Below are 14779 nucleotides of genomic sequence, written 5' to 3'. Positions count from 1 at the left end.
ATTAGTGATAGAGCCCCAGCATCTCCTGCTTTGTGGGACAGATTTCCATGCATCTATCATCATTTGTGTGACGTGTTTCCTAACTTCTCTCCTGAATAGCCTGGCTCTGATCTTAAGGTCATCGCCCCTTAACCTAGACTTCTCCACCAGCAAAAGTAGTTTCTATCTGCACAGTCAATTCCTTTAAAAACATCAAAATCTCAATCAAATCATTCCTTTACCTTCTATGTTCCAGGCTTGGATGCATGTTGGAAGGACACAAAATGTCATTCAAGAACACTACTACCTGAGATCTGAGCCATATTGTTGTATCTTTCAGCTGACCATGACAACTTGATTAAAAATAGGGAGGTCAGGAGGAAGTAGGAAAGAATACTTTTCCATCCAATTGGAAGAGGTGTGGTACAAGTAACAAGGGAAGACCACTGAAGCACACACGGGTTCAATAGCAGAAACTGAGGGATTTGATGAGGCGGGTAGAAGGGGGTCAAGGTATATTTTTTGTTTCTCAAAATTTTCATGTCATAAAAATAAAATACAAGAGGGACAAGCATCTAATTCTAGAAAGCTAGGGGAGCAGATGGAGCTAAATAACTTGGGTTCAGATGAAAGGTTTAAAAGTACCTTTCCCAGTTGGGAAGTCGAAGATCGGTGCCACACTGCAGCCTTACTCATGGTAGCTGGCAGCGCCCATCATCACAAACAGCTTACTGACCTTAAAAAATCCAAGGGAAACCTAATGGGGATCATAGTGAAAAAAACAAGTCAAGGTCTGACAAACATTTGAATAGGTTTAGTTCACTTCAAAGTGGTTGACCTTTTTGCATGGGGGGAGAAAACATTCACAGGAATTTCTGTGATTCTGAAAGAAAAGTGACAGCTATTCAAAGGAAAACAGAGCTACCATTGTATAAAGTCCTTATTAGCATACAGCAACAGAAATAACATACTGAGAAGTTTAAAGATACAGAAAGAACATAGAATTTCAAAGATACTGCAGACCCAAAGTACAGGTTTGCCCAGCTCTCCAGAGCCCAGTTTGAAAAACAATGTGCTGTGACACCTAATGTGACAATGTGACATCTAATCATCAATGACACCCTGACCATATTCAACACACTTTCTCTTGTGGCAATTGGTAGATCAATGTTTGGTGCACTACTAGGTCTCTATTCAAAGCCAGCAAGATTGTGGGATTCAATGCTGGTCACTCTCCTCTTGCTCTGCAGCAAAAAGAGGAATCAGAATGAGGATTGTCCAGTCCTGCACACAGCACATTAAGACAGGGCACTGTCAATCCTGTTATTTTATGTTCTCTTTTTGTGCACATTGACCTTCAGTTGGCAACTGTATAGTTGAAATTGGTAGCCTAAAACACCAGGAAATCGCACAGGCTAAATGAAGTCCCACAGCACCGTTGTGTCACCGCTTGGTAAGTCAGACAATATAGCAGTGCTTAAATTTTATCTGCTATGACCCCATCTTAATGCTTTAAAATTGGTGTGACCCAAGAGTAAGTGTGGGTGGGGCAGGGGGTGGGGAGTTATTGAGCGATGGAAAGTGGGGAGGGGAAAGAGTTGTTGAGTGGAGACAAATAGTTTTTTCCACAATAGTTGTGAAAACTATGATGGGACCTCGGAGATAAGAATCGTGCTTGTATGGGTAATGGAGCCTTGGCACCAATCCCAGGTCTATCCTGCCACTCACCACAGCGCAAAAAGTACCTCCTCCATTACGAGTGCACCCAAGGGAGTCCCTGATTAACCAGAGTGCTGGATGCCCAATCAGGGCAGCAAAAAGCTGTCACATTGACGAAAAAATTCAGATCGTGTCCAGAGTCTCTGCTTGACAATCACTATTGCTGCCTCAGAGCTTGTGAACGCAAATGATAGACCTACAGTTTAGGAACTTTTGTGATACAGTAGTTTATAATGAAGTTTACAGACGATTCTAAAATTGAAGGCACTGTAAATAATTTTGATATCCACTCCTACTTTAGGCAAGGATACAGTCTCAGAGGGAAGACTTGGTGTTTGCGATGCTTCTGCAGTGTACACTGTTAAAAGACACTTGCATCTATATGGAGCCTTTCATGCTCTCAGAACCTTGTAAAACACCATCGCTTTTTGAAGAGTAGTTAACTCCTGTTCTCTTGGGCAAAACACAGGAGCCAATTTGAATGGTGAGGTGCACTCTCTTCTGAAAGCAGTCACCACCTCACATGGTAGCTTCCCTCTTTCCCTACAGCACAAAGCAGTTTTAGATTGTTGCCAAGAACACAAATTCCTGTAGATAAACATACATTCTTGCCTTGCTGCTAGTGTTCCCTACTACCAGTTTGTGCCAAATAATTTTCCAGGCATACTGCATGAAGTTGTCCCCTTTCCTCCAGACAAAGTGCTTCACAGTTTTGGCCCTCCAATTCCATGGAAGAGCCCAGTACTTGGAACACAAGATTACTAAACCCCCCAAGTCAGAAATCCGAAAGGCTGGATTGACCTTTCAGTGTTGTCTCTTAGTGGGTTGTTCAGCAGAGAAAGCTTCTAACAGTGGAGGCCTTGATGTAGATTTCTGAAGATATATTATTCCAGCTCATTCGCTAAAACCCAAGAAAGGTTGAACAGATTGGGCCTTAAACCATTAGAGTTTAGAAGAGTGAAAGGTGATCTTATTGAGGCATACAAGATCCTGAGGGGACTTGATAGGGCAGATACTGGGAAGATGCTCCCTTTTGTAAGAGAGACTGGAACTAGGGGATACAGTTTAAGAATAAGAGTTCTCCCTTTTAGGATGGAGATGAGGAGAATTCTTTTCTCTCAGAGGGCTGTTGGTTTGTGAAATTCTCTCCCCCAGAAAGCAGTGGAGGCTGGGCCATTGAATTTATTCAAGGCTGAGATAGACAGATTTTTGATAGACAAAGGAGTCGAGGGTTATGGGGGTCAGACAGGAAGGTGGAGTTGAAACCACAATCAAATCAGCCATAATCTTATTGAATGGCGGAGCAGGCTCGAAGGCCTGAGTGGCCTACTCCAAAGTTCCTATGGATTTTGGTGCAGGATAAGATATAGGCAGCAGAGTTTAGGATGAGCTGGATTTTTCAATGGCTGAAGGATGGAAGGCAGGCCTCGAGAGCATTGGAATAGATGGGACTTGAGATAATAAAGGGATGACAAGGCTTTCAGCAACAGAAAGGCTGAGGTGAAAACAGATGTTATGCAGGTGGAAGCAGATGGGCTTTGTAATTGAGAGCAAACAGGGTCAGAAACCTAGCTCAGGGTTCTCCAATAGGAGGCCAAGGTTGCAAACAGAGTAGTTTTGTTCGAGTCAGTGATTTGGGGCAGAGGATTGAATAGTTGTCTAGAGTGTGAAATTTGTGACTGGATATGGGGACAATGGGGGCCAAATGTCGGTCCAAAGCCAATGGTTTTGGTCGTAACAATATTTGGCTGGAATTAAACTGCAGTTTGCCCAAGACTGGGTTTTTTTTCCAGAAGGGGAGACTGAATAGTAACCAGGAGAGTTATCCCTGGCTGATCCCTTCCTTCCCTATTTATCCCATGGGCAAGAAAGCAAGTATCACACCAACTACTGTTACCCAAAACTCTGAACAGCTAAGACACACTGAGGATTTGGCCAATCACAATTCAGCCAGAAAGATGAGAAACAATAGAAATACAGCAAGAAATTTCAATACTCTCACCCAAAAATGTAGGAGTCAGCTCAAATCAACCCAAGCATGTTCTTATCTCAGTTTAAGGCTAAGTGATCTGATGCAAAGTGCTTAATCTGAAAGTAAGCTTACTTATGTTAAATTTGTATAAAATACTGGTTCGGCCTCATGTAGTACTGCATCCTGTTCTGGACGCCACACTTCAGGAAAGATGTGATGGCATTAGAGTACAGAAAATATTCAAGAGAATTGTTCCAGGGATGAGGAACTTTAAATATATTGGAGAAGTTGGGGTGGTTTTCCTTGGGAGAGAAACCAGAGATGAGTTGATGGAGGTATTCAAAATCATGAGGGGTCTGGACAGGGTAGATAGGGAGAAATTGTTCCACCCTGTGAAAGGATCAAGAAAAAGTGGGCACAGATTTACAGTGATTGGCAAAAAAAGCAACGGCAACATGAAGAAAAGCTTTTTCATTAGGGAGTGGTTAGGATCTAGAATGCACTGCCAGAGTGTGGGGTGAAGACAGGGTCAACTGACGCATTCAAAAGGGATTTAGGCTGTTATCTTCAAAGGAAAAATGTGCAGGGTTACAGGGAGAAGGAAGGGGAATGGCACCAGGTGAATTGCTCATTTGGAGTGCTAGTGAAGACACCATGGGCTGAATGGCCTCCTTCTGTGATGTAACAATTCTGTGATTCTATCCCTGGATATTTCTGCTAATTTACAGGACATAGAAGTTATTACTTTAACAATCAGCATCAAGTGTTGACTTTAGCCACTTGCTCCCTTTTACACAGCAGGTGATTCACATTGGGGTTTTTTTTGTATAAATGAAGTTCAAAAGGATTACATTTGAAAGACAACTGTAGCTGCCAGTTTTAAACTAAAAGTAAACGAAACACATAGCAGAGTGAACTAGCAACTTATAAAAGGGAGGGAGGGAAAAATGTTAAGCTAACAAATCCAAGTTATGTCTTGCCCAACCTATGGAGTTAGTATCACCTTGTGTTTTGGGAAACAAGGGTAGCTGGGGAGGAAGCTGTTAAATGATCATCAGTGATGCAGTGTTGGAGCCTATTAGTTTATGTTAAATGGATTGCTAAGGTGGCACAGTGATAATGTCACTGGATAAGTAACTCAGGCGAATGCTCTGGGCACAAGGGTTCAAATCCCACAGCATTCAGTTAATAAATCTGGAATATAAAGCTGGTCTCTGTAATGATGACCATGACAACTATCATCAATTGTTGTAAAAACCCATTTGGTTCACTAGTGACCTTCAGGGAAAGAAATCTGCTGTCCTTATCTGGTCTGCTGGACATGTGACTCTTTGAAATGCCCTATCAAGTCACTCAGTTCAAGGGATGGGCAACAAATGCTGGCCTTACCAGCCACATGCTATGCTACTTTGGACCAGATTCAAATAGCCATTCGGCTTGACTATTTCCAGACACATCCATCATGCCCAATGGAACTTTATGAGATTGAATATACAGCAGTCAGGCCTCTGCAAGGTTTTACGTTGCCTATGTCCTAACTTGCACCAAGTCCAATTCCCCATCACTCCCATGCTCACTGACCACATTGGCTCCCAGTCAAGCAATGCCTCAAATTTAAAATTCTCACTCTTATTTTCAAATGTCTCTATGGCTTCATCTCTCCCTATCCCTGTAACCACCTCCAGTTGTACAATCCTGAGATTTCTGTACCCCTCCAATTATGGTCTCTTGCACATTCCCAATTTTACTCACTCCACTGTTGGTATTCATGCCTTCAGTTTGGCCCTAAACTCTCGAATTACCTCTCTATACTTCTCCGTTTCCCTATCTCACCTCAGTAAAACTACCACAGATCAAGTGGTCATCTGTCCTAAGATTTGATGTGGCTTGGTGGCAAATCTTGTTTGATGGTGCTTTTGTGAAGTGCTTTGGGATATTTTACAGCATTAATGACACTATATAAAAGTTACTGATGGCTTGACAAAATAAACAGCACCTATTTCCAAGTAATTATGTTTTCAACCTACTGTTGTTTTCCATTTGCCCAGCATGAATCAATATCGATTACAAAGTGGCACTGGTTGTTTTTGGACACTAAGGGAATTAAGACATATAGGAAAGTGAAGATGAGGATGGAGATCAGTGATAATTTTAGCAAATTGCAGAGCAGGCTTGAGGGGCCATATGACTCCAAACCTCTCCCCTGCTCCTATTTCTTATATTGTAAGTTAAAAATTGACGTGTTTTTTTTCTTCCGCTTATGAAAGGCGAGAGATAGAGCTCTGGAGATGGGAGTATTACTACTTCAGGCTAGGACTCTGTAGGTAGGTCACAGAGATTCAAAAGACCTGAAAGTGATAAGGGCTCTTAACTGAGTAAAATATATGAAATGCTTAATACTTCACTGCTTACAAAAACAGAAAATGCTGGAAAACTCAGCAAATCTGACAGCATCTGTAGAGAGAGAAAGAGTTGACGTTACATGTCCGTATGACCCTTCTTCAGAGCTTCACTCCTTCTGGTTTCACAGAATCCCACAATTCTTCAAAGTGGTCATTCTTCATGTTTTTTTCTAATTCATTCTCAAAATGTGGGTGTAGCTGACCAGGCTGGCATTCAATACTCATCCCTTGTTGCCTTCACAAAGATGGTAGTGCATGTCCTCCTTGAACCACTGTGGTCCGTGTGAAGATGGCTCTCCCACAGTGCTATTAGGCCAGGAGATCCATTATTTTGACCTAGTGACTATGAAGGAATGAACAGTGATCTATGTAAACAGACTGAAGGGAGACTTGGAGGAAAATGCAGAGGTGCTGGTGTTCTTATGCATCTGCTGTTCTTGCCTATTAAGTAGTGACAGGCATGGGTTTGGAAGCACTGTGGTGTATTCTGAAAAGAGTACACACAGCAGCCTCGGTATACAAGTGGAGGAGAGGACTGCTGAAACCTTCATCCATTCCTTTGTTACCTCTAGACTCGACTTTTCCAAGGCACTCTTGGCCGGCCGGCCTCCCATGTACCTTCCTCCGTAATTCTGATGTCACACAAAACTCTGCTGCCTGTGTCCTATGTACTGACTGACCAACATTGACTCCCAATTAAGTAATGCCATGATTTTAAAATTTTCACTCGTTTTCAAATCCCTCGCATGGCCTCGCATCTTCCTATCTTTGTAATTTCCGCCAGCCTTACAATCCTCAAATATCTTTGTTCCTCCAATTCTGGCCTCTTGAACAGCTTCAATTTGGTGGTTGTGCCTAAACTTCTCTTTCACCCTTTAAGATGCTTCTTAAAAGTTACCTCTTTGACTAAGCTTTTACTAATCTACCCTTATATCTTTATGTACCTCAGTGTCAATTTTTGTTCGCAGGAGCATTAGAATCGATGGCAACAAAAATTGCTGGAAAAACTCAGCAGGTCTGACAGCATCTGTGGAGAGGAAGACAGAGTTAACGTTGCGAGTCCGTCTGACTCTTCAACAGAACCCTCTGATGAATTCTGATGAAGAGTCATACGGACTCGAAACGTTAACTCTATCTTCCTCTCCACAGATGCTGTCAGACCTGCTGAGTTTTTCCAAAATTTTTGCTTTTGTTTCAGATTTCCAGCATCAGCAGTATTTTGCTTTTATATCAGAATCGATGGGATGGTTACTAAAAGCAACATATCAATGCAAGTTATTTTCATTGCAGTGGATGGAGTACCAATCAAGGGGACTGATCTATCCTAGATGTTGTTGAGCTGGACACAGGTAAACAGACACAACGCCACCTTGTGTTTAATCTTCAGGTCAGCTCATTTGTATATGCCCGATCCCATACATTTTTTGTTTGAGGATTTTACTTAATTTTCACATGAAGACAATCATTGAGAGCTGGAGAGGGCAAACAACTCAAAAAGAAATATGAGAGTTGGACCTTACAGAAAGCGGAGGCCAACTTGCTAAATAGCTTTGAAACGTGGGCTTAGAGAATGAAAAGGATCAGCTGGACAGGAAAAGTAACAATTGAATAAGTGCTGAGAGTGAAAAAACTAGCAAAAATGAACATAATTAGGAACAGAGAGTCCAAGTGGGCACATCTTAAGCGGAAACAGATTTGTAAGTGACGTTAAGGAGGGATATTTCAAGGAAAAAGAGGAAGAGGGAGGAAGAGAACATCAATGCCGGATGGCTTGAAAATTGAAGGAAGTAATTAGAAAATGAAAATCTGGCACAGGGTAGAGAGACATGGAAAGACAGCTATGAGCCAAGGACCTGACTTCAGGTAGAGCACATGTGATGATGATGATGGAGGGCAAAAGGTCTCAATATAGGAAAAAACATGCCAGGGAGAAAAATATTCTGGTGATTCCCTTACAAGTCATAGTACTGTCATGAAGTGCTGTGTGAAACATATGCCGGGTCAAAACAAAAAAACTCCGGATGCTGGAAATCCAAAACAAAAACAGAATTACCTGGAAAAACTCAGCAGGTCTGGCAGCATCGGCGGAGAAGAGTTGATGTTTCGAGTCTTCAACAGAAGGGTCATGAGGATTCGAAACGTCAACTCTTTTTTTCTCCGCCGATGCTGCCAGACTTGCTGAGTTTTTCCAGGTAATTCTGTTTTTGCTGGTCAATCTGCATAGGATCTTCAGCACTTGGTTTAAAATTAATTTTGGTCAATCTAATACCAGAGAAGGAATATGTACAATTAAAATTAACGTTCAACAAAAAGATCTGAATAAGAGCATGAACAATTCTTTAAAAAAAATCAGGGATCTTTCTCCGTAAATAGGCAACTGTGCTTTCACCCTCAACAATTTAATTTTGCTTGAGGGCACAATCTAGAATTTTCTAAAAGACTACTTTCTATAAAAGCCCATTTTCTCCACTTACCTCCAGCTTTAGAAATTGAGGCATTTGTTAGGTTTCCAATTAATTGTCATTAGTAAGTAAACATCAAAAGACATTATTTGAATAGCACCTAATCCTGTTAAAGATTCAGTGAACTGAAACATACAATGAATGACTGAGATATCAGACAAGGAGCAAAGAATGACTTGTACCCTGTCTACAATGACCAGGATTCTATGAGTAAATATTAAATTTAGGGTGCACCCAGGGTTTTAACAGAATCAAAATGTCCAGTCACAGCAGAACAGCAACCAGCAAGGCAAACAGAATAACAAACTATGCAGCCAAAATTCAAGCCTTGTGAGGTAGTGTAGAAAAGACCCATAAGCCTGATCATTGGCATCAGCAGTTACTAGGAAAGGCCCGAACTTTTCAGCCTTGAAAACAGTGAACAGTGAGGTGATTTAACAGAGAAAAATAAGATCAGTGTACAATTTTGTTCACTATCAGGTGCACTGCCTGAAAGTGTGGGGCAGGCAGATTCAGTCATGGTTTCCAAGAGAATTGGACAAATATCTGAAGTGAAAACAATCACAGGGCTACGGGGAAAAAGCAAAGGATTGAAACTGGCTGAGTTGCACTTACAAACTGAATGACGACCTCCTGTGCGGTAACCTTTCCACAATTCTATGAGCAGCCAATTTGCACACAGCAAGTTTGCACAAATACCAATGTGATAACATTCCAATAATGTCTGAACATGCTGATTGACATTTGCATATGGACACTGGAGAGAGCTCCCCTATTATTCTTCAAAATAGTGGTTCTGGGCACTTTAATGTCAATGTGATAGAACAGTTAAGACCTTGGTTAAACATCTCATGACAGCTGGCATTTCTGGCAGTGCAGCACACCTTCAGTACTAACCCTCCGACAGTGTGGCGCTCCCTCAGTACTGACCCTCCGACAGTGTGGCGCTCCCTCAGTACTGACCCTCCTACAGTGTGGCGCTCCCTCAGTACTGACCCTTCGACAGTGTGGCGCTAACTCAGTACTGACCCTCCGACAGTGTGGTGCTCCCTCAGTACTGACCCTCCGACAGTGTGGTGCTCCCTCAGTACTGACCCTCCGACAGTGTGGCGCTCCCTCAGTACTGACCCTCCGACAGTGTGGCGCTAACTCAGTACTGACCCTCCGACAGTGTGGCACTCCCTCTGTACTGACCCTCCGACAGTGTGCCGCTCCCTCAGTACTGACCCTCCGACAGTGTGGCGCTCCCTCAGTACTGACCCTCCGACAGTGTGGTGCTCCCTCAGTACTGCACTGGGAGTGTTAGTCTGGAGCTTGTGCTCAAGTCTGTGAAGTTAGTAATTGAAACCATGATCTCTGATGCAGGAGAACAGTACTGGCCTCTGACCAGGAGGTGAAAGGGAGAGAGGAGCTTGGTGAAATTTAAATTGCTAGGAAAACGGTACTGAGCAAACTGATGGAGCTGCGGCTGGCGAGTCTCCGAGCCCCGGTGGACTACATCCTCGGGTCTTAAAAGAGGTGGCTAATGAGGTAGTCGATGCGCTGGTATTAATTTTACAAAATTCGCTAGACTCTGGAAAGGTTCCATCAGACTGGGAAGTAGCAAATATAAGCCCTCTATTCAAGGGAGGGAGGCAGAAATCAGGAAACTATAAGCCAGTTAGCTTGATGACTGTCATGAGAAAGGTGTTAGAATTAATCATTGAGGAGGTTATGGCTGGGCACTAAGAGCTCAAGACAATCGGAAAGAGTCAGCATAGCTTTGTGAAAGAAAAATCATGTTTAACCAATTTATTGGAGTCTTTTTGAAGGAGTAACATGCACAGTGGATAGTCATAGTCATAGAGGTCTACGGCACAGAAAAAGGCCTTCGGCCCATCGAGTCTGCGCCAGTCAAACAAGTACCTAACTATTCTAATGCCATTTTCCAACTCTAGGCCCACAGCCTTGTATGCCATGGCATCTCACGTGCACATCCAAATACTTCTTAAATGTTATGAGGGTTTCTGCCTCTACCACCCTTTCAGGCAGAGTGTTCCAGATTCCCACCACCCTCTGGGTGAAAACATTCTTCCTCACATCCCCGCTAAACCCTCTGCCCCTTGCCTTTATTCTATGCTCCCTGGTTATTAATCCTCCCACCAAGGGGAAAAGTTCCTGCCTGTCTACCCTATCTATGCCCCTCATAATTTTATACACCTCAATCATGTCCCCCCTCAATCTCCTCTGCTCCAGGGAAAATAACCCCAGTCTATCCAATGTCTCATAATTAAAACTCTCCAGCCCAGGCAACATCCTGATAAATCTCCTCGGCACTCTCTCTAATCCAAACACATCCTTCCTATAATGCGGATTCCAGAATGCACGCAATACTCTAGCTGTGGCCTAACCAGCGTTTTATATAGGATAAAGGGGAGTCTATAGACATACTGTACTAGGATTTCCAGAAGGTATTTGATAAGGTGCCACATTAAAGGTTATTACGGAAAATAAAAGCACATGGTGTAGGGGATAACATATTAGTATGGATAGAAAATTGGCTGGCTGGCAGAAAGCAGGGAGTATGCATAAATGGGTCTTATTTGGATTGGCAGGATGTGACGAGTGCAGTCCCACAGGGGTCTGTGCTGGGGCCTCAACTTTTTACGATTTACATCAATGGCTTAGACGAGGGGAGTGAAGACATGCTAGCTAAATTTGCAGATCACACAAAGGTAGGTAGCAAAGAATGCTGTGAAGAGGACATGAGAAGGTTGAAGATGGATATAGGTAGGTTGAGTGAGTGGGCAAAGATCTAGCAAATGGAGCAAATGTGGGAAAATGTGAAGTTGTTCACTTTGGAAGGAAGAATAAAAAAGCAGAGTAATACTTAAATGGAAAACGGCTGCACAATTCTGAGGTGCAGAAGGATCTATATGTTCTAGTACATAAATTAGTATGCAGGTACAGCAAGTAAGGCAGCTAATGGAATACTATCCTTTATTATGGGAGGGATTCAGCATGAAAGGGTGTTATGCAGTTATACAGGGCATTAGTGAGACCGCACCTGAATACTGTGTGCAGTTTTGGTCTCCCTATTTAGGGAAGGGTGTAAATGCACTGGAGGCGGTTCAAAGGGGGTTTACTAGATCGATACCTGGAATAAGTGGGTTTTCTTATGAGGAAAGGTTGGACTCGTTTCCACTGGAGTTGAGAAGAGTGAGCGGTAATTTGAAAGAAGTATACAAGATCCTGAATAGACTTGACAAGGTGGACATCAAAAGGATGTTTCCTCTTGTGGGTGAGTCCAGAACTAAGGGGGGGCAACATTTTAAAATTAGGGGGCGCCCTTTTAGGACAAAGACGGGGAGAAATTTTCTCTCCGAGGTTTGTGCGGCTTTGCAACTCTCTGCCTCAGGTGGTGGAGGCGGGGACATTGAATAGTTTTAAGGCAGAGGTAGGTAGATTCTCGTTAGGCAGGTTATCAGGGGATTAGATGGGAGTGTGGAGATCGAAACACAAGAAGATCAGCCACGATCTTACTGAATGGCGGAGCAGACTCGAGGGGCCAAATGGTCATCTCCTGTTCGTATTTCTTAGGTTCTTACGACCCATGGCTAACCTTTGGAATGAGATGGTTTACGGTGCGAACCCGAAGAGGGAACTTGGGTTTACTGTCTGATGGGAGGGAGAGCACACCCATAAGACACAGGAGCAGAAATCAGGCCATTCGGCCCATCGAGTCTGCTCCGCCATTCAATGATGGCTGATAAGTTTCTCAACCCCATTCTCCCATTAACCTTTGATCCCCTTACCAATCAAGAACCTATCTATCTCGCTCTTAAATACACTCAATGACCCGGCCTCCACAGCCTTCTGTGGCAATGAATTCCATAGATTCACCACTCTCTGGCTAAAGAAGTTTCTCCTCATCTCTGTTCTAAAAGGTCTTCCCTTTACTCTGAGGCTGTGCCCTCAGGTCCTAGTCTCTCCTACTAATGGAAACATCTTCCCCACGTCCACTCTATCCAGGCCTTTCAGTAAGTTTCAATCACATCCCAACCCCATCCCATCCCATCCCATCCAGTATAGACCCAGGACCCTGTGACCCAGGCTGACAGCTCCAGAAAGCCAATGGCTGGCGGCGCAGGGAAGTGAAATCGCCCCTCACCCCCCCGGGCTCCTCCCAGCCGGGCCCCGGGCCCCGGGCCCCGGGCCCACTTCTCTGTGGAACACGCAAGGAGAAAGTACGGGCCGAAAACCTGCGCCAGTCCCCGGGGTCACTGGCGGCCGCGGCCGCGGCCCCCGCCCCCCCTCACCTGTCACGTATTGGAAGAGCTCGGAGTCGATGTCGGGGAACTCGTGCCTGATGATCTCCACATAGGTCGCCATGTTCCCTCCGCCTGCCTGCCGGCCGGCTCGTCAGGATCGCGCCTGCGCAGTGCCGCCGGCCCGCGCAGCCTGCCGGGACCTGTAGTTCCCAGAACAAAGCGGCGGGCATCCGCGGTCAACGGACTACGATCCCCAGAGGGCAATGCAAAGGCGGCCGCCGGGCGTCCGGAATCACATGATGAGAGTGGGCGGGGTAGCGGCCTGTGATTGACAGGAAGGGATGGGTCCGGCTGGGGGAGCACAGGGCCTGTGGGCAGCAGGTTGACCACATCCAGGGTCGTTGTTCATGCCCGGTGGACAACTCGTTATTGATTCTCTTAACACCCGAACCTTGTCACTGTTTTCCCATCAAGTTATGATCAAACTGTGCTGTTCATTTGGTTTTTTTTTTCCTTCTCTGCAGAATTTGAGCCAAGGGACGTGGAATTCATCCAAATTCTGTGTGTGTGGCTGAAACAGGCCAAAGCTTGAAAAGTGCTGGTAAAAGTAAGATTGTTGCTTCTACCTGGCAAAGGGTCTGGGGTTGGGGCTGGGGCTGGGGCTGGGGCTGGGGTTGGGGTTGGTGTTGGGGCTGGTGTTGGGGTTGGTGTTGGGGTTGGGGTTGGTGCTGGGGCTGGGGTTGGGGTTGGGGCTGGGGTTGGGGTTGGGGTTGGGGTTGGGGTTGGTGTTGGGGTTGGGGTTGGTGTTGGGGCTGGGGTTGGGGCTGGGGTTGGGGTTGGGGCTGGGGTTGGTGTTGGGGCTGGGGTTGGGGTTGGGGTTGGGGCTGGGGCTGGGGTTGGGGTTGGGGCTGGGGTTGGGGTTGGGGCTGGGGTTGGGGTTGGGGTTGGGGCTGGGGTTGGGGCTGGGGTTGGGGTTGGTGTTGGGGCTGGGGTTGGGGTTGGGGCTGGGGCTGGGGCTGGGGTTGGTGTTGGGGCTGGGGTTGGTGTTGGGGTTGGGGTTGGTGCTGGGGCTGGGGTTGGTGTTGGGGCTGGGGTTGGGGTTGGGGTTGGGGCTGGGGTTGGGGTTGGGGCTGGGGTTGGGGCTGGGGTTGGTGTTGGGGTTGGGGTTGGTGCTGGGGTTGGGGTTGGTGCTGGTGTTGGTGTTGGGGTTGGGGCTGGGGTTGGGGCTGGGGTTGGGGCTGGGGTTGGTGTTGGGGTTGGGGTTGGGGCTGGGGTTGGGGTTGGGGCTGGGGTTGGGGTTGGGGCTGGGGTTGGGGTTGGGGCTGGGGTTGGGGTTGGGGTTGGGGCTGGGGCTGGGGTTGGGGTTGGGGCTGGGGTTGGGGTTGGTGTTGGGGTTGGTGTTGGGGCTGGTGTTGGTGCTGGGGCTGGGGTTGGGGCTGGGGCTGGGGTTGGGGCTGGGGTTGGGGTTGGGGCTGGGGTTGGGGCTGGGGTTGGGGTTGGGGCTGGGGTTGGTGTTGGTGTTGGTGTTGGGGCTGGTGTTGGTTTTGGTGTTGGTTTTGGTGTTGGTTTTGGTGCTGGGGCTGGGGTTGGGGTTGGGGTTGGTGTTGGGGTTGGTGTTGGGGCTGGGGCTGGGGCTGGGGTTGGGGTTGGGGCTGGGGCTGGTGTTGGTGTTGGGACTGGTGTTGGGGTTGGTGTTGGTGTTGGGGTTGGTGTTGGTGTTGGGGTTGGTGTTGGTGTTGGGGCTGGTGTTGGTGTTGGGGCTGGTGTTGGTGTTGGGGCTGGTGTTGGGGCTGGTGTTGGTGTTGGGGCTGGTGTTGGGGCTGGTGTTGGGGCTGGTGTTGGGGCTGGTGTTGGGGCTGGTGTTGGGGCTGGTGTTGGGGCTGGGGTTGGGGCTGGGGTTGGGGCTGGGGTTGGGGTTGGGTTGGGATTGGTCTGTTTGGTTGCAGATTGGGTTTGGATTATTTTGGAGGGAACACGGCGTCTTATGTGGAGATC

General features: G+C 46.2%; 1 protein-coding gene across 2 annotated transcripts in view; it reads right to left on the bottom strand.

The window, feature by feature from the left end:
• Positions 1-12965, bottom strand: part of abcf3 (ATP-binding cassette, sub-family F (GCN20), member 3) — a 156615-nt gene extending 143650 nt beyond the window's left edge. The window contains exons 1-2 of one of the 2 annotated variants that reach the window (XM_041182849.1): positions 12833-12939; positions 625-736 (exon numbers count right to left, since the gene is read on the bottom strand). Coding sequence is in view for 1 of the 2 variants with exons in the window: in XM_041182848.1 (XP_041038782.1) it covers positions 12833-12905 (73 nt within the window). In the remaining variant the exon portion in view is untranslated. Of the gene's footprint in view, positions 1-624; positions 737-12832 lie in introns of both variants that reach the window. The other variant, XM_041182848.1, reaches the window with a different exon arrangement.
• Between the last annotated feature and the right edge of the window lie 1814 nt (positions 12966-14779).

The sequence above is a fragment of the Carcharodon carcharias genome, chromosome 2, assembly GCF_017639515.1.
Source record: "Carcharodon carcharias isolate sCarCar2 chromosome 2, sCarCar2.pri, whole genome shotgun sequence".
Taxonomy (NCBI): domain Eukaryota; kingdom Metazoa; phylum Chordata; class Chondrichthyes; order Lamniformes; family Lamnidae; genus Carcharodon; species Carcharodon carcharias.
Note: the sequence above shows the minus strand (reverse complement) of the source record. Positions and strands in the feature narration are given on the sequence as shown.